This window comes from Pelecanus crispus, chromosome 2 (genome assembly GCF_030463565.1).
Source record: "Pelecanus crispus isolate bPelCri1 chromosome 2, bPelCri1.pri, whole genome shotgun sequence".
Lineage (NCBI taxonomy): Eukaryota > Metazoa > Chordata > Aves > Pelecaniformes > Pelecanidae > Pelecanus > Pelecanus crispus.
In genome coordinates, this window is record NC_134644.1 from 130,106,056 (window position 1) to 130,127,123 (window position 21,068).

General features: G+C 36.1%; 1 protein-coding gene across 5 annotated transcripts in view; it reads right to left on the reverse strand.

Moving 5' to 3' along the window:
* PCMTD1 (protein-L-isoaspartate (D-aspartate) O-methyltransferase domain containing 1) overlaps nt 1–21,068 on the reverse strand; it is a 47,656-nt gene that overhangs the window by 8,308 nt on the left and 18,280 nt on the right. The window contains exons 6-10 of one of the 5 annotated variants that reach the window (XM_075706508.1): nt 18,168–18,595; nt 17,329–17,412; nt 14,068–14,170; nt 1,782–1,953; nt 57–180 (exon numbers count right to left, since the gene is read on the reverse strand). In XM_075706508.1, coding sequence (XP_075562623.1) covers nt 57–180; nt 1,782–1,953; nt 14,068–14,170; nt 17,329–17,412; nt 18,168–18,474 — 790 coding nt within the window. In that variant the 5' untranslated portion in view covers nt 18,475–18,595. Of the gene's footprint in view, nt 1–56; nt 181–1,781; nt 1,954–14,067; nt 14,171–15,296; nt 16,033–16,645; nt 16,774–17,328; nt 17,413–18,167; nt 18,596–21,068 lie in introns of those variants that run through there. The other 4 variants (XM_075706512.1, XM_075706510.1, XM_009482931.2 and 1 more) reach the window with 4 other exon arrangements.

Here is a 21,068-nt window from a genome sequence, read left to right on the forward strand (position 1 = left end):
AGCAGGCACTATAACAAGCCATCAAGCCAAAGGGAGCAAGCACAAATGACACTTACGCAGTCCCACAGTGTCATGTTTGCCGTTGTCATTTCTGTTTGGTTGCACTAGGGGAGCAAATGAAACAGCAAGGATATTTTTACTTTCCCACGTGTTCTGTCCCGTTCTCAAGATTTGTGTTAACTGCATAAAAACAAAACCAAAACAAATCAGTGGTTACAGTTTTGTCATACACAATACTACTGAGATCTGTGTTCAAACACACTGCTATTTTGATTTGCTTCAAAATTAATTTATAAAGGCTGTTTTGTAAACAGAAAGGACTTCCATATTCCTTGAAATATTACTTCATCACTAGAGTACTGAATAAGGCTCTTTGGCAATGGGAAGAGATGCAGCTGGAAAATTAAGGCCCAAGGTAAGTTTTGTTTTTTTCTGATTTGTCCAAAAGATCACAGAATACTTTAGACTGGAAGCAGCCTCTGGAGTCCTACCTCCTGCTTGAACAAAACCAACTTCAAAGTTAATCAGGCAACTCAGAAGCTTTTCCAATGAAGTTTTAAAGATCTCCTAGGACTGGTATTTCCCAACCTGACTAGGCAACCTGCTGTAGTGTTCAACCACTCTCATTATGAAAAATTATTTTCCCTACATTCAGGCACAATGCCCCCTTGCTGCCATTTGTAACATTCTTTCAGTTTGCTGTGCACCTGCAATGAGAACTGGACTCCTGTCTACTAGGCAAATTCTGTACCCCTTTAAGAAGCCAAGTCAGGAATTAGATGTTCCCTTAGCTATTTCTCTGCAGGCTACATTAACCCGGATCTTTCAGCTGCTCCTTATACTTTATGTGGTCTAGCCCCCTAACTATTTATATATAAGGTAGAAATAATTTGGTTTTAAGTTTGCTTTCAGATCGTGACAACTTTTAAGCTGGATTCCATTCATTTCAACTGACAGTATCTTAATCCAATAAATATTGAAAAAAATATTTATGAAACTGAATCATGTAGGCTATGTTTAAATCATTTTGGTATTTTAAGAAAGCAGATACATAATGTGGTAATTTTTTGGAAGATAAAGCAACTAGCATGATTATCAATAAGCATTTTAGTAACTACCTGTAGGACATCAACTTAAACCACATAATCTGTATTTCTCAATTTCCCTATTAGTAAAACAGGGAGATTAATACTTACCTTTGTAAAGCCTTTTGAGATCTAAGGATGAAAAGTGATAAAAGTGCGAAGTATTATTAAAATAATACACCTATCTAAAAAATGTTTGATCTAACATGGAAAAGCAACACTGAAAACTGCTGGAAGTCAAGTCATATTTTTTCCTTCAGTTTTTTCCTCCCCTTACAATGTCCCACTAATCACAGCTATTGCATATTTCTCTGAAATAAATTCTCTTGCTTTAGAGGGTGGTTTGTTTGTTTTGAAGTACTGACTGAAAAAGTCAGTGTAGCAAGGAGATTTCAAAGCAGTCCTGGGACTGGTATAATACACTGAAAATACCATGAATGGAGTTCCTAGTTTCACTGAAGACACAGTTTTGCCACAGACTTTGTTGGAAGCAGGATACTGATGCCTTCCTACAAGCTTAAGGGAAAAAAGTTCAAGACTTCATTGAAGACTAATATCTGCTCAACTGCAGCAATACACTGAATTGAGATATCATTAGTTGCATGTTAACTTTGTCAAATATACATTTAAAAGCATTCCTTAAATTATGTATTTCTCATACTAAAAGGTAAAAAGGGGAAATTGTCACTAAGTCACCTGATCTTCTATAGGCATTACTAAAATGCCTCCAACTTTCAATAAAATTTTCATGTAGTTTTCATGGTCTTTCTGGACTCCAGCTCCACAGTAAATCCGGTCATACTGATGACTGTCTGAGGCTATTTCCAAACAATTACCAACCACAAAGGCAGGTTCACAGAACTCAAATCTAAGGGGAAGAAAAAAAAAACAAAGAGGGGACACATTTCAAATTAGGATTTTTAAGAAAAGCCAGTCCAGATAAAGACAGAAAAATATTTTTCATATCTTTGCTTATGTAATGAAAAGAGATTAGCATATGTACTTTTAAAGTCTGTATTATGGCAATGCTACTTCAAAAATAACCTGGTTTTTTCTGTCACATCAGGGACCACCAAAGAAAAATTCATAATCAGTTACAATTATGTATTATGCAAAACTGAAAAGGCCTCAAAGCATCACCAGACTTCCTAACTGCAAGCAAATAGATTTGTCTAAAGAAACCTTACATGCCATACAGTAGAAGTGCCTTTAAAGTGGTACATTGATCAATGTGCGATTTCCAGGCTATTAAATAAATATTAAAACAGTTTATTTCCTAATAGCTCCCCTCCATTTTTTTAAAAAATTAAGTTTAAGACTAATTTGCTTCTACCTCCCAATTTTCCACCTTGAGCTCAATCCACTTTTCCCGAAAAGGATTTAAATGGAAAAGTCTGTCATTTCTTTACCACACAGAAAGGGGAAAAAAAAAAAAAAGATTAATCCTCAGAAGCATCTGTTCTAATTTTCATCGGCAAATGAAAGCTACACAACTGCTTTTAAGCAGACCCAAGTTTATAACAGAAGTTGCAAAGATTTTAAGTACTCTTCGTCACTGCATAAAATACCGAAGGAAAAATGTACAGGATAGAGCTTTATTGCCAAAGCTGTGTATATTCTCCATTTCACTGGCATCTTCTGACATTTTTCAAATCTCTGCAGCACCTTAGTGCTTCAGCTGTTAAACTACATTTGTTATGGCATTACCCTTCTGTTAAAAAAAAAAAAATTCCTTCAGTGAATAACTTTACGTTTTCCGCAAGCACTTTAAAATTACAAAGAGAGACTACACAGTTGCTCGTAGAAAGGATTTATGGTTCCTGTGAAAAAAAATATTAAGTAAAACCTAATGCCTTATTGTTGCATGAAATAGTTCATAACCTTCATCTTGCAGTATTAAACTCCAGTGCATCTCAGATGTCATCCAGAAAAAAATGAATTTTTCTAAAAACTTCTTCAAATACATGCAGCCATTTTATGAACTTTACAGCTGACTGTCACTGGAAAAGAATTTTTTTTTTTTTTTTACTTGGCTAGCAGTAGCAAATCCCAGTACAACACCTGACAACATTCAAATCAATACTTTTTCAGTTACAGCAAAGCTTGGCAGCTTTCACTGCTTTAGGGATGCTCGCTATAAGGCTGGGCTGATTTTCATATCTACAGCACTGCCATTAGCAAACCAAAATTTTATTAAACTGAAGTTTTTGAGCGAAGTGTATTATTTTCCGGAATATCAGATGCTTGACCTTGAAAACAATGCAACGCTTCCTTCTTTGACTAGTCACAGACAGACCCCAAAATCCCCTACCAACTACTGCACAGCACTCATGTGCTACATGTGGCCAACAGTCCATAATGTTCTTTCCTCATCCAAATCCAGAGGAGAAACTGAAAGCTACAAACCAACACTGGTAGATTAAAAAGCAAAAAGGGAGGAGGTGGCGGGGGACTGGGGAATGACTGCCTTGTTACACACAACCGGGCAGCTAGCCCAGCATGAACCGTGGTTGAAATAACTTCAGATTAATGCAGAAAGATCTAGAAATATGTTAGGCAAGGTTAAACGCTAGGAATAAAATGAAACCCAAGGCACTGATCACTTTGCTGAAGAAGCAATCTCATTTCATAAGCACTTGGACTATCATGTATTTTTCTACATTCAGTGAAGGTCAATCAGGCAGTTCATGCCATAGTTTTAATTTCAGGTTACCTACAGTTCAAGTCAAACATCACCACATCAATTTAATTTGGAAGTTTGAGCAAAATACCTTTGTGGGCTTCAAAAGGAAAGGCAGTGGAGAGACATGGTACTTTTCTAAAATGCAGTTTTAAACCTCGAGACAGTCCCTAGTTAGTTTTAGAAAAAAAATAAAGACAGCCTGCTTGCCTAACCTGGCAACTTTCACAACTTCTATTCTTCTCAGCATGCTCCTCTAAAAGACGGCAAGTTTATTACCACATATTCCTAAACTCCTTCCTCTAGTAGAAACCACCCTAAAGCTCATGAAGCCACTGGTCACACCCTCTTAAAACAAGAAGGAACACCAAACTCTCCAAGGAAGCAAAGATACAAGGCAAAACAAAAACCCACAAAGCACTCCCCAGATACAAAGTACTATATACATGAGCTGTGGATGAAAACCCACAGTAGTCTTACAAATATAATAAAAGCCGAAGAGAATTTCTCATTTAGCTCCATGGCTTGCAACCAGAAGGGCACAAAGTGCAAATGAAGACACCAAAGCAACTTCCTATCACACCTGTAAGAATGAGATGGGTAAAGCACTAGAGACCAACTCTGTCTACAGACACTTTAAATTGGCTGGACTATGCTTCACATTATTAGCACAGTTTTGTGAAGACATGAGGCTTATGACCAAAACAGCTAGTTATTTGTTAGTCCATTTACTTAAAAAAAAAACAACCCTTCTTCCCCAACAAAGCTTCAGCTAGTTTCAACACAGTTTGTCAACAGCAGGAGCTTCCCGAAAGACTAATTTCCCACAGCAAACCTAAACACTGTATGGACTAAGGTACATGTAATTTCTGAAGACATCTCTTTAGTCCATGTCAGAGGAATAACAAGGGGGTCTACTCAGTTCACCTGGCTGTGCAATGGTAACACCCAGCTGGCCTGCACTGGTACACTAGCTACCCACTCGAACATAGGCAGTTCAGGAATTGACCTATGTAGCCTCCCATTACCCAGAAAGCTAAATAAAAGTAGGTAGAAGAAATGGAAGGAAAAGGTTATAAGCTGTCTCTGGTCATAGCAACTTGAGAATTCAAAAGCCATTCGTTCGTGCTTCCCACAGAACCAACTGCTTCATGTGTTCTGGTATAGGCAGTGACAAAATACCAGAAATAAAGGCATACAGAGTTGATACAGTAGAGTATCATGGACTTTTCAAACCTGGTTAAGTTGTATAATGGCGAACCTTACTCCTCCACACTCCCATATAAAATAAATCTCACCAGTGATGCAACAAGACTCTTTCCCCACTCCCTGAATCTTCAGCTGATTCCATTTTCACAAAAAGATAAACACACCTCTGAAATCAGAAAGAGCCGATAAATGCATGCACCATTTTCTTGTATTTATCTAATCCAGTCATCTGTGATGACCTTCCAACAGAGACTAAACTACCATTTTGCGAATTTGTTCTACCAACTTGCCCAAATGATCTTCAAAATAAGCAAAGTTCGGTTTTACTCAAGTATAAGAGACTCCATCCTTTGATCAGGAAATTATCTGAAACTTAAATACAAAGGTTCTGAAAATACAAGGGAGTAAGCAATTTTAAGAATACCTACCTACAGCATCACAAGACTGTTAGTCTTACAGTATGAAAGTAGTATCAACCACATTGTTTTACAATGGAACATGACCTAATCAAATGCAAATTCTTTTAGTCCTAACTGTCACTATATTCAACAAGTTGATTTCATTCCTATTGCCTTTGGGATATCAAAACATAGATACTCAATTTCCTTCTACATCACACTGAGCTATCTTTTATTAGATTAATGACACTGCTGAAAATAAGTGGTTTATTGCTTTAACATACAGTATTGACAATCACATAAGCTACCTATCAAGATGAGATATTTCACAGGTTTTTTTTTAGTTACCGAGTTGAAATGGAACTAAAAAATGCCAAGTGTTCTTTACCATTTATTTGTTCACCTCTACCAAATGCCCAGGGTGGCCTTACAAAGCATTACATACGTAACATGAAAAAACTCTTCTTTCATGCATCAGATGCCAAAAAAAGGAAAAAAATAAAGTGCTGTAACAATCTGGAGAAGTTTTAATCACATTAGGTTCTTCAGTTGAATCTCATATCTTGATTACAAGAGAACCAACAGCCAAAACAACAGAAATTAAGAGTTCCCATTACAGAAAACATAGCAACAGAAAATTTCTGTTTAAATGAGCACTTGCCACAGGATAAATTTAAGCACACACAGCTCATGTTTAGCAATAGCCCAAGATAATCAAGCAGTTTCAAGCACATGAAACATCTGTTGACCTGATTATGCCCTTTCATCTTTTGCATTTTTGTAATCTATCCCTTAAGGATGGGTGTTTCAAGTTCATGCTCAACACAGCCACAGTACTTCTCTTCCAGCTGAATGTAAAAAAAATTCTGTAGTATTTAAGGTGCATTTCTGTCTTTGCTGCAGCAACTTAAAATTAAGTAATAGATTGTTACTGCCCATGTTCTTTTAAGTAAGATTCCCCATAGATATCAACACAATGAAGTATTACTATTGTAATAAAAACATCCATTTAAAAAAATCTATAGCAAAGAACTAAGATTAAAGTTTGTTGCTCTTGTATCCATATCCACCAATCTAGTACCTGTGTGACAACACAACAATAAAAAATAGTAAGACAACATAGTACAATAACCTACTCTAATAGCAAAGGGTTTTTTTACAACAGGATTCATTGGTTGGTCCTACCATAACACCCACCCACAGAACCTCCCCTTTAATTACTTCCAACTCTGAATATGTACAAGATGCTCCTTGGGCTAAGCTCTATACAACCTTCATGAATGCAGGATGTTATCTTGATGTCTCTTGAAGATGAAAGTAGGTGCAAGTAGGCAAGAACTGTGTTTTTTTTGTTTTTTGGGTTTGTTCCCCCCCCCCCCCCCCCGAAGTGGTATACATACTTGATTCTTTCAAAAGGAACAAGTTCAATAAAATTGGGGAGCGAAATCAAGTAATGTGAAGGAAAAACAACTTTCAACATCCACAAGTTGTGTTTGAAGGAAACAGTAAAACATGTTACAAGACACTTTAAAAAAGAAGTACTGAGGAACCACTAAACTACTTACACCTGTCTTTTGCCAAGAGAAAAAATAGTTAGTTCTTAAAACCAGCATCACTCAGCTATGTTTTGCACCTCTCAACTACTACATTCATACCAGGATATCATCTAACAGTACACCTCTGCCTATCCCTATATTTACTAACACTCGCATCTCAGCTTGCTGCTCACAGCCCTTACGGAAAGAAAACCCATTTCAGTATGAATTTAGCATACTGTATTGCCATCCACAATTTCCTTTAGTCAGTCAACTCAAACCCTGCAAAAAGTCTGAAATCTCATTCAGTACCATCAAGCTGAAATTCCCCTCTAATAAGAAATTTATTTAAATTTAGGGCACAAAGGACTACTCTTCAACTTTAATGATGTATAAGAAGAGGCTGGCAAGTTGTTAACACTTGCCATTTGAAGTACAGTGACACTACATCGGAACAAAGAATTCAAAAGCATTGCAAGGCATATTTCACGCATAACCCTTCATGGAAAAAAACCCACTAGGTTTCAATACATATTCCAAACCAGAATAGTAAATCCAGCAGAAAGCTCATTTCATGAGTGCTTATACCAAACTTCCCTTAAAACCAAATACATTAATAACCAGACACTGAAACGAATCTGCAAAACGTGTAGACTCTGAAAACATATGATAAAACATTAAACTATTTTTACTACTCTAACAAGGAAATAACACTTTTGTCCTATACTAATATATTGCTGTCCTAATTCTAATATACTGCTGACCATATTTTCAGCAAAAGGACCCCTCAGGAATGGGGAAGAAGTGGGGGGGGGGGGGAGGGGTGTCAGTTAAAAAAAAAAATCAGTTCTGGCAGATTGGTTTAGAAGTTTATTACTCTTTTCACCAACAAAAAGCTTCCCTATCTTTTTAGAACAGCTACAGCAACTGAAAAGTAAGTGTTTCCTGTGGTTATTTTAAGACACTGACTGAAAAACCACAAATAATTTAATCTCGGAAGTTCTGGCTCCTTTGTCCATTTGCATTAAAAAGACAATACTCTCAGAGCTTCTCCTATGTCAAATAATTTCATAAATCAGTAATCTTACTCCAAGTACTCCTAGAACCTGTTTAAACAGCAATGCATTCACTGAAAGAAACCCTGAAGAAGCTTTCAGATCATTTTGTCAATGTTTCAGGTTTTAAACTGACATAAAACTTACGTTTTTTTTGAAAACCACGGGTGAGGGTCAATACTCACACAGCTTTGTGTGATATAACATGCCACAAGAACATGCAACAGAATAATGAAACACTGTCAGATTTCTATGCCTCATTAGCTTTTCTCATTTCACTTGACTACAGAAGTGCTTTAGAACTAGTATCAATCAGATTTAAAGGTACTTTTATATATTGCAGAAAAAGGTTTTCCCACTTGTTTCTCAATAAATACTTCCCATGTTACATCCTGTCAGTGATGTCCACTTAAGATTAAATTACTAGCTAAGACGCTTAAAACCTGCACCAGTTAATATGGGAAAATAAAAAGAGTGTTAATTCTTTTCTTATTAAGTAGGACAATAGCAGGGCAGCAAGATGGAAAGTTCTTTCCACTTTTTTTTTCCTCCCCATTGGTCATTCCATCTCGTTTATCCATTTTTTTTCAAGCTCTGTGGAACTAGTCTTTGGTTCACACAAATGTAGATTCATGGATTGCTAGCATGTCTTGTTGAGAAGTTACCTACATTTTACCTACTATTATTATTACTGTTATTTGTGAGACCTTCTACATGTACACTACAAACATCAGAATAACCAGAAACAAAAATATTCAATCTTTGAAAACAAAATCTACACTGACAACTTTTAAGTCTCTTGCATCCAATTACAATAATAGTAATTTTAATCAGCATTAGAGTAATAGCCAAAAGTGATGCCGGTAAAACTTCTATTCAGTAATTTTGTCTTGAACATTTTTTCAGCTTCCAGGCAATGCTGTAGGACAGTAAGTGAGAAACCTGTATTTCTACTTTGCTTGTATTTGTCATCTCCATTTTCAAATAAAATTGTCTTGGTTCTTCTATTATATGACCTTAGCTATCTTGTTTGTAATTTCTGATATTCATCTCATCACTTTCATTGAAGTGGACCAAAACACATTACTCTCTTTCTGAAGAAAAAGAAAAAAAAGAGGCAAACACTGGTTCTTAAAAATACTTATGACTAGCCTCACTCTCCCTTCAACACTGGTTTACAAATTTTAAACTTCAGTATGTACTATTTCTAAACTTTGGTGGCAAAATGAAGAATTCTATTGAAGGAATACTTATTATCAATTCCCAGTGAATTTCAAGAAAAGTGGACAGGAACAGGGAGGCAAGAAAAAAAATTCTGTCACTCCAGTTTCTTCTCAGGGCCCTAATACATGTATGGATAGAAATCTGGAAAACAGCTATCTGTTTAGAAAAACAGAAGAGTATTTGCTTTCTTTTTTTACTGAAGCAGAAAAACCAGTTTTATAGATTGAAATTGTCGTATTTTATACTGTAGGTTTTTGTGAAGCAACAGATTTTATAGGACCCATGCACTGAGCACAAACTTTCTAAATACTACCAAAACTTGTAGCAATGAGAGACTTCCAAAGAAAGGCAGTGTTCATCATGGGATTTATTTATTTTTTTCTAAAAGATGTTTTATGTGTGGTTCTGAGATGGCAAGAGTAAGTATTTCTGCACCTATCAAATACTTGAAAAAGGCAGGTTTACTTCCTTCCTAGGTAAAAGTAGATTCAGTTGCCATTTTTGGAGCCTTCTGGTTTACGAGGCATAGAATTAGAAACAGTACTACTCTTTAATATCTCTAAATGAAAGAGGGATATTTCAAAAGCCTATTTTCCTTTCCTTTTTGTTTAACAACCTCTGGCATCAAAGAATCCCACTGGAATTCTTGTAGTCCCTGTGTTGGTCTGGTTGGATTAAACCTCACAAAAATTCATTCACTAAAAAAATCCCATCATTTACACTATTTGAAACTAGGAGTAAGTTATCAGTAAGATTTAAACTGAGAAAGCCACCAGTGAGTTTTGGAGAGTTTGCTTTTCCTGCTTAGATTTTTACTGCAATCATGAACCAGCTGCACAGGCAGGAAGGAGCTTTATTTTCTTTGTGTGTATACACAGAACTTTCCATTTCAAATCTCCTTTAATGAAAAGAAAGTGAGCCTTCAGAGTCCTAGCAGGAACCCTGAATTTCAATGAAGACATAAATATTCTGTTGGAAGATTAAAAGCTTACTGTTTTTCAATGCCAACACAATCTACTACAGGACTTCAGGAAGAAGTTTCACCCATAACAGTTATCCCAGAAGTAGTACTAGGGTTCTTGTCACTTACCATTGAAGTGGTTTCTTTTGATCCTGAGAAGGGTTGGTGATTTTCTTTCACAGCAGGGACTTCACCAGCTTACCCAGGTTTGGTTTTTGATAGGGTGCTAGAAGATGGGCAACCTAGCCTTGCCCTGTGGCTCTCTCTCCAAGCTGGATATTCTAGGTCTAGAAGTTGACTGGGAGCAGAAAAGACAACACATTCCCCTTCAATAAACAGGTGAAGCGGGGCCTGGTACTTGCACATACGTGTTTTAGATAGAGCCTTCTTAAGGAATGATTTTTTTTTCCCCTTAATTGGCATGCATTCCCTGAAGGTTTTAAGATGAGAGAGCCTTACACATATTTCGGACTCAGAGAACTTTTAGTCTGTATCTAAAAATCTTTGCACCTCAACCATGATGACACTTTCAGATGGCACTTCTTTGCTTCCACTGGCAACCATATGTTGTGAAGTAAAATCAAGGCACCATTTTACCTCTCAGAATGAACAACTCCATCCCTATTTAGAGAAAAACTATGTTTATAGATTGGTGGGATATGGATACAGATACAAGTGATTACTGGAATTACTTCTTTCTGAAACAGGTACCTAAAAAACTTTTCCTCCAATGAACAGTTCAAGAGGCCAAAACTGAGAGAAGCCCAGCTACCAGAGGCAGACAGCCCTCCCTTTAGGCAGAGAGAGTGTCTCAAATCCTTCTGGACATGGCATTTTTACATTGCTTCCAGTCTTTGGTCAAGCACCTACCCCAGTCATAGAAAAGTAAGTTTTTAATTATATTTCAACAACATTCTTATCAAGAATCAAGAAAAAAAAGCTGTATTACATCACACAACACTGGATCATTCCCCCCATAAAAATGGCATCAAAGCAATATTCCATCTTGCTTTATCAGGCAAAAAACCACCTAAATCATGACGACCCAGCTCCACACAAAAGTCAAATGCAAAGACAATGGCCTATTGCTCCAAGCAAAGGGACACCGCAAAGTTACAAAGTGTTTATTTAGGATCTAGGTTGAAGCTCTCCAAGTACCTACCCATAAGGTTAAACCCCTGCTTTTCATTTCAAAAGGAGAGTGCTTAAAATATTCAGACCAGACTAAAAACCATTATACACTAAAGAAAAAATGCAGAGAAGTGGCAATGTGAAGTTTTACAGAGTTCCCATCCACATAACTCCGTTACTGCCAGGAAAATGGATCGTGGTCTCTGTGCTCCTTCCATCCGCCGCGTACCTCGTTAGAGGCTGCTGGCAAGCGTAAGGTATTTTCCCCCATAACACACACACATCCCGTCAGACAATTAGCTTCATTCATACCAGTCTGCTACATAAAATCTATTTTCAAACAGTAAGGATGCCTGCTAGGTATACACCAGCGTTCAACAGTAGACAGACACTGCACACTTTTTTCTTGAGTGGTCTTTCGTCCAAATACTAAGCTGACCAAATCAGTAGTTAAGTTCAGATGCCACAGTCTGCACAATTTTGGGTAAATATCTTTCACTTACAAATGAAGATGCAGGAAAAGAATTACTGAAACAAGAATCAAAACCAGACTTACTGTCCCAGAGCACATTACTTTGAGAGGCAGATTAAAATCCAAGACATGCTGTATAAATTCGCTTATATTAAAAAAAGAACCCACACACCATCTTCATTAACTACATTAAAGTACGGAGTACTTACAAAGAAAGCAGTTACCCCTAATCAGCTATGCAGGCAAGTTACAAATCCCCCCATAAACCACAAAATCTAACCAGCCAATCTGTATCACGTCAGCTGCACTGCAGCTATTACCAAGTAGATTTGTATCAAAAAAGCACTTTCATAGAAGTATAATTTTTGTTAGGTTGGTGAGGAGGGTGTTTCTATAGCCATTGCTTAGTATTTTATTGTTGTGAGGAAAAGGTGGCTTGTTAAACAGCATATGCCAACATATAATATAGAAATTAGTGATAAAGTTTAGATCATATTCACAATTTACTTTTTCCCCTCATTGGAGTAACACCATAAAACTAAAAGATCAACTATCACTGTAAATAGCACACAGCATTTATAACACTGTCCCCAGAGCTGATCTTCACTGATTTAGGGGGAAAATACACCCTTCTCCTTTAAAAATATTTATACCATTTACTACATATGATCACTTATTTCCTTCAAACACAATACACATGCAACACTGACATTCACTTATGCCAAGTTTTACAACTTTGGGGTTTTTTTTCCCAGTTTGTGCATGTTTTGAAGTGTAAACCCCAGTGTTCTGATATTCATTTACATAAATACCCTAATCAGATTTTGTTTAAAAGATAACAACATTTCCTTGCTGCCCCTTCACTCCGTTTCTCTTAGTTTCTGTACATAAACATACCACCAGATTGGGAAAACATTTCCATCAAATCCAGCTTTTTTTAATGTCTGAGTACACACACCTACAGGAATACAAGTATGCACAGGAACTGATTAGCTGACAGGTACATCTAACTTAATAGAGCCACTACTGCAGTACTAGTAATGATCACAAGTGACCAAATTTCACACACTTTAAGACAGACTATATAAAGTGCACCATAAAGTTCTAGACTGAATCTATTTTTATTTCTTCTGGCCTATGTTTTCACCTCAGCTAAGATAAATTCTTGTATTAAAATTAAGACAGTAATAATGAAACACACGTATTTTCCTCTTACATAATTTTATTTATTCTAATGGGGGAACATAGTACTAAAATAATCTAGTCAATATAAGTACGGAATTGAATTCAGATACAGGGAACACGTAAGATGATACTTTAAACTTAACTTTATACTCTAATTAAGAGCCTTCTGTTACTTAGGAGCAGAAGGAGGAAGGTCTGTGGTCAGACCAGAGCTCCAGAAGTTTGGGGTATGGAAAAAAGTGGATTGAGCTCCAGCCAACATAACCAAGAGCATGGCAGTTTGTCAGTCGCATTACAACAAAGCTAAAGGGATAGAAAGAATTTTCTCTGCTGCCTGCTGGGGAAGAGGCATAGGATGTGTAATTCTTAGGCTACTCCTACAATTCAAATGCTTTTCTGCATTTCCAAAAGCTACCTTATAATCACTGTTGGAGATCTTATTGCCTGTAACAAAAAAAGTCTTTACAGAGAATAGCCCTAGCTAGAACCTTGTTTTCCCTTTCACAGAGGTCCAAGATTCCGATTCTTACGGGCCAACTTAAAACTAATAATAAAAAAAAATGTTGAGTAGGTAGAACCAATAAGGTTCAAAGCCCTGTAACCCAGAAGTATACCAGTAATAATGAGTGGTGTATGAGCACAGATAATACTCCTAAGTCCATTTTTTCAGGTAATAAACATGAAGACAATCAGCTAAATTTGTTCATGTCTAGATCAACAGTGGTAGATTAGAAAAAAGTTATACTGTACAGAAAGATGATGCCCAGTTATATAAAAACTGACTTAATGGATACAAATTACTCTATACATGCAAAAACACCTGCATATCACATCATTCTCTAAGTACATATATATGCATGTACATACATGTGTGTGCGTATATGTATACACACCACCAAAATGCAGGGAAATCAACTTTGGTAAGTATTACACAGCAGGAATATTCCCACACTTCTCAAGCGTGCTTTCTTAAGCCTTAACTTACCTCATGAACTAGTGTCGCAAACTGGAAGTGTTATGTTTTGGTTGTGTGAGGCCATTCTTCTCCCCTCCCTAAACTCATAAGCAATGATGCACCCAGTTTAAAACAAAAATGTTGCTGCAAATTGAACTAGACAAATGAGATACTTACTTATCAAAGCTATCACTATATTTTATGAAGCTCTCCAATTTTTCCTTGGCATATTCTACCACATCTGAATGAAGCTCTATTCCATGATTTATCCCAAAAGGTCCTGTAAATAGAAACAACAGGGTGGTTTTTGTTTGTTTGTTTTCTTTTCCTTTAAGCACAGCACAACCACATGGAACAGCATTATACCTTTGATCTGTAAAAGCACTAGCATCACATAAAACACAGAAGTCTCCCAACAAGGCTAGACAAAGTTACTTTTTGCATCTGCATTACCAGTGCTTAAGAATAAGGTAAAAGACCAAAAAGTCAATGAAAGAACAAGGACAGATCTGTGGCAAAACAATTTTATAGAATGAATTTTCTTCATAAGCATGCAGAAAAAAATTAATCTGACTACACTTAAGTCAGTCTGATCACCTTTTTCAACACAGTATTTAGTTGGAATACAACAATTTCAAATTATGATTTAGTCTGTATTTGGTATTTAAATTTTGAAAAGTTGTCTTATAGCAAAATTTTCAGCTTTTGACAATTCAGATAGGGTATTATATCCCTTAGCCACATCTGCTCTTCTATTTTGCAGGTTCCAAAATCAGAAGCCTGCTCCTGATTTACTTATGATTAATTTCCATGCAGAACACTGAAATTGACCACATTATATTCACTCATCACAACCCCATCTCAGTTGCAACAGTGCTTTCCTGCAATCAAACCCAAGTATATTTCCACATCAATTTGTGCACCAGAAGTTAATGCTATTTTTCAGGAACAAGAAGAAATCATGAGACAGTATTATAAGGATTATCCACATCAGGAAGGAATCTGAATCAGATAGGCACATTTACTGTGGGGATTCTATATTTAACATGCACTCATAGCCCAGGGACTTTAGTCATTGAAGCGTAGAATTGGAAAAGAGAGAGGGAAGGGGAAGAAGGGAACGCAAACATCAATACGATTAGACAAAACTTATATTTATATCCTACACTGCATTCTAAATCTTTCCTAAATATTTAGCTCAAAGATGTTACTCCAATGAAACAGAAATCAATTTGTCTTTTCTAGGTCACCGATTAACAAAACGGACCTAGGGTAACTGAGAAAGGTTTACATTTTACTGCAAGAAAAAAAATAGTATATGCCACTAAGCTGATTAATAACTGCTACTCTTAATGTAGTTTAGAACATTTTCTACTAGATAAAATAAAACCAATCCAATAGTTTACCACAGGCAGTGCTTGTAAGACCTCTCTGATGGCAGGCAAGAGCTAGGCAGATCATCCACATGATGGGAAAACATGTACCTCTTGTTGACACTCATACCTACTGTAAATTTAGTTTGTTACCTATCACATCAAGAAAAGCATTATCATAGGCAATCCATTCCTAGCTGTTTAATTATTTAATGTTCCCTTGCACAGTAATAGGCTATGATGTTTCTAACCAGTGTAGTTACAATTCTACAGCATGCAGCAGTATCCAATGTATGTTTTTCCTAGTTAAAAATTAATCATCATTCCTTTAACCTCATAATTAAAGTCCATTAAAAAAATTGATGACATCTGTCCCAAAATTCACATATACATTCCTTTCAATACTCAATTTTGAAAAAGAAAGAGCTCAAAAAACCTGTAAATGTCAGTTACTACAACAGCTTGAAATTAAGTCTATGAATGCAAGGCACCACCACATCATGATACACCATAGTTGCCTTAATTTGAACAGAAATACAAGAAACATGTTCTCTTCTTTCATCAGGAAAGTCACAGCTGTACATTTAAGCAAAGAGTCAGCCATTCTAAAAACACAAAACCAACTTCTGTTACTCTCCAAAGTCAATGGTCCTCTTTCAGCGTAATGAACTAGCAATTCCACCATCTAGTCTGAACTACATTTACATTATAACAGTATCAGCAACAGTTAATTTAATCTCTATGGAGCAGTTTGAGGGTTTTTTTTTTAGTATGTTGCTATACTTGTGTTTAGAGTGTTTACCAGTTTCAAGTTATTTGCTAATTTATTCTAGTAGTTCTGACACTGCCAACATGGCAGAAATACTACTCACTACATTGTCAACTGGAAAGATACTCAACTCCTGACAAAAACCACATGGTTCTCTGTTACTAACTGCAGTGCACAGTGAAATCAGTTTAAAAAAAAATGTGAGCTTTTAAAAATGTATATGGTTTATTTGTCAGAAAATTACTTGTTTATTTTTCTTTGTTAAAGCTGCTGTTCACTAGTTTAAAACAAACACTAAAATAAAGAAGAATGATTGTATGTAACTAGTAATTTTATCAAAGGGAGCAGAGCAAGAAAATAAAGGCACACAAATAGTATTTATACCTTCCATGCCTCAGCCTAGCACTCAAACCACATTACAACACTAAGCAGACTTTGGGTCAAAAGCAAACTGGGTACAGCACTACAGCACTGAAGTCTGCTCCTGTGAGTAGCTGAGCAGTCACTGCTCCAGGGTCCTCAGCACTGCTAGAGAAGTATCAGCACCTGAGCTGGCTCTGTAGGAACACCTGCAGCATAACTTTGCTCCTCAGGGGCTGTCAGACAATCTCACCCTCTGCAGAAGACAAGTCTTTTCCTGTTCAATTTCTTCAACTCCGCATATAATATTCTGAAGGACAGGAATTCTGCTTGATATGGAGAGGTCAAACCCAGAAGCATTCAACAGCCAACCAACAGCCACTCAAAATAGGTTAGATAAATACACAGATACAAGTGCAATATACATCAGCTATAACTTGTTTTTTTAAACTTCATTGTTAGTAAGAATAATGAAATAACAAAGCTTTCCACAAGGCAGAGAAATAAATTAATACCATTACTCACTACCCTGAGCAAACATTTTAGAGAAACAATGCAGCAATATTTACTAATTAATACTGAAATAGAACACTGAACTTAAAATATTACAATCTAATTAAAAATATCTACTCTCTTAAACAGAAACACTTGAAAAGGGTAAATAATAAATATATTTTTTTAATCTGTGAATGAACATAATTCCTGTTTCCACAAGAATAGCAGAATCTGTTGTATTTATTGGTATTAACCGGAACAAAAGACATTGCCAGAGATGACAACACATGACATTTGTTATGCATTATTAGGGGTAATTTCTACTCTTTAATAAATAAGAACAGACAACAGAAAGTAACTAAACTAACTGAAAATTAACAAACCAACTCTTCATACCTCAGTTGTGTATATAAATAAATATATGCAAAATCTGTATATTACCTGTCAGCAAGGTTTCTGCAACCAAGGAAATATGAAAACTCCATGTAATACAGTCAATAAAATTATATCTATGAAAACTACATACTAAAATAAATGAAGTTATTTCATGTAATGAAATTCATTTGTAGAAAGAATTTTTTGGTGCACATGCTCTGTATTCTAAATATTGGGGAGGAGGGAGAATTAAAGCATTTTTTTCTAAGGTAGGTTTTAAAATTTAAATGTAGGCAGCAATATTTCATTCCACCTTTTTTCCATACAGGAAATGTATCTGAAAACAGAATTAAAAACACAGTCCTAATCTGTTAAAATAGTTTTAAAAACCTACAGACCTGCAGTGCTTAAACAGTCTTTTCAGTCTACACCCCAAAACTTTCTCAGTAATAAAATGAATAAATTTAGCTTAAAATAATTGTTTGCACACCAAGAATCATCAGCCTTTACCATTTAGATTTTTATTTCCATAAACTGAAGATCAAAACAGTAACCTACATTAAGGGCATAAACATGGTGCAAACGCAGACTAAAATTTTAGTCCTCAAAAATTGTTCCTCTATGCCTTTTCCTTTTAAGCAAAAAAAAAAAAGGACTGCTTCCTTTCAAGTGAGAATTTTAGACTACAGAAAGGCAAGCAGGAACAATTCCCTCTTCCAAAACACCCCATGAAATGTTACTGAACAGCAGTGTCAGCAAACAGATCATAGATAACATCTAATATTTTAACAACACATCTCAAACAACCAGTCTTTAGTACTGTCAGTTTTAAAGTTTTACAGGGCTTGTATAATCTTCTAAAAATACACAGAAACACTATATTAAAATAAAAACGTTCAAGTTACCTAATATTAATCCCACCATTGTACTCAAGTATCCGGTTCCACTACCCAGATTCAGAAAAGATAATCCAGGCTGAAGCTTCAGTGCTTCCATGACTTCAGAATAAATGCAAGGTGCTGACAAGTGTATATTTCCATGCTTCCAGGCCAAGTCTTTATAAGCATTGTCCCTGTATCCTTCCAGATAATAATCACCACGATCAATTGCTCTGAAGGCTTGCTCCACACTCTCAGTGCGAATGTACTGAGCTTCTTTCAAGTTATCAATTAAGTCATCGTTGTCTTCTCCAGCACTCACAGCTCCTCCCATGCTGAATTTCTATGATAATTCAGTTAGTTTGCAAAATACATTAGGAGGAGAGTTTTCCCAAAAGTGTAAGTAATATAATGGATTCTCAGTTCTTCTTTCAGAAGCACATCACAAACGAATCCTGGAAAATAGATATGTTTACATAACTTGAGTTTCAGAAGAGAAACAAATCAACAACTATTAGAGGGTGATAAAATACCAGTAGTATTGGATCACTTTATGAAGCAGAACTATTAACAGTCAGGACAGCCAGTATTTAATAAAAATTCTGCCCTTCAGATTTTAACTCAATCCAATGTTTTTCATCACAACTGCCTTTGGACTAGCTCTAGTCCCATCCTGAGAACTGAATGTCCACCAGCAGTTGGAGCATGTACCCACTTAGTTATATTTGAAAGGAACCGGGTTTACATGCTCCAAAATCACTCCACAGTGGGCAACAAAGCCAGGTGAGTGGTGACATCCAGGAGATGCTTCTCAGATGTTCACTTTTGAGTTGAACCGAGAATACTACTGCAGACACAACCACACATTGCTCTGTTCTGGATTCAGCACAGGAAACCCCTCTGAGTACCTGAGCTCCTCCTAATGCGTGCCATATTCACTAGAGGAGTATGAATTCCTTAAATACCTACAAGTTCTCAACAGCTTGCTAGCTCTTAACTAGCAAGTTTCACAAATTCTACACAGCATATTCACTTCAAAATAATTACTTTAGACCTGTATTTTATCTGCAGTGATTACATTATTAATCACTAGACTCATGTTAAAATTTTTAATATTGCATGAATTACCAGTAAAATAGCAACAGAAGACTAGAAAAAAGGAAAACAGAAGTTTAATCCACCACTTCTAGATGAATAGCAGATCCATAGCAAGCTAGTTAATATTAATTACAAAGTTAGCTTAAAGAGCCAAAAGAAGAAAAAGACCATCGTGAATCTTCATGCATGTTCTAGGTAACCTACTTAAAAAAAAAACCACACACACTCACCCCTGACTCTTTAATTGCATTGCTGATTATCAACTTTACAAAATTCCACCTGCCTCTTCAAACAAGCATATTTCACCAAACATTCTTTCTAAAATTACAAATGTAATCTTTTATCTGAAAATCCTCCAACACAATTCAGCAAACTCCTGTTTTGTACATGCCTGTTTGTGCAAATTCAAGTCAGGAATTCGCAAACAATCCAGATGTCCAAGGTTATTTAAGTTACCAGAATGAATCTGGTTCCTAAGTTTTCATTGTGGGGTTCACCACAATTTTTATGGTTAAACACTTCAAATGAAAAACCTTCTTAGAACACTAGTGCATCCTTTTCCACATGTTTAACAACTCTCTATCAAAACAGTACTAATAAACCTTCCCATAAAACCAAATGGAAACTTCCAGAAACCACAAGCAACTTCAAATTTAGTAGGTTTTTTTTTTACCCCCACTGCAACATTAACAAAGACTTTTGGAGTTTGAACCATTTTCCTGAAGGATTAAACTACAAACAACAACGACTTAAGTAAAGCACTGAAACATCCTTGTGAATGCAAAAAATGTGCTCATGTGCTGGACTGCCATCCAACCACTAGATTAACTTTTCTGAACACCAAGCTCAGAATCAAAAGAGTACTGAAACTATTAAAGATCAGTTCTGAGCAGAAAGGGCATATATAAAGATGCACAGACCCTAAATAAGGGAAAACTATGATTAAACTCTGAAATTTGTTTCAGCCTGCTCTTTTCTTCTTGCTTTGAAAAAAAAGTTTCTACAGTATTCAGTATCCAACACCAAAGTTATACAACTTTTACCCCTCGCCTGTCTAGATGGCCATCACAAAACAAGTCTTCCAACAAAGGAAACCTCATCTCTATTTGCAATTCTGACTGACAGAAGTGTTTCCTTATCCTTGCCTTGCATTACTTTATATAAAACACCAAGTCACTAAAAAAGATGAATAACCATATGGTACCAGTGCTAAGATATATAGCTAAGTTTAATATTTCAAGCACGCAAGCTCAAATTACCAGATCATACATTCACAATGCTTGTCCTTAACTACAAACATAATTAAAAAAAGGGGGAGGAGCAGAATTGCTCATGGCTGCTTGAGCCCTGGTAAAATCATGGGTTAAATGATAACTGTTTACCACTCAGCTGTGTGCTTCTGTCTGAAGCAAAACCAATTCTCACTGACATCCTGGAGTGGAAAGAGGTAAAAAGTCACCACATGCAATTATGAACCAGCAGGAAAACCTTTGATGAAAGTAGGAAAAACTGCCCTTCTCAACATCCTAGTGTTCCAGAGCTGAATAAGTAGCCCTGTGTGTGTTTAATCGCACAGAAACATCCTTTTTTATTTGTGACAAAACTAAGGGACAATTTAGACAGGAAATGTGGACCTTGAGAGAGGATATTTTTATTTTTTTAAGTAAAAAATAATTTGTAAAAATATTCCAGCCCTGCTTGCTTGTCTGCACTTGCATCACGCCTAAAGTTCAACGAACTACTGAATCAAATGACAGTTAACAAGTTAAATAATGTACAGTGACTAAAGCCATCCCTGGTAAAGTTTTTGCCATCCCTTCATCCTAAAAA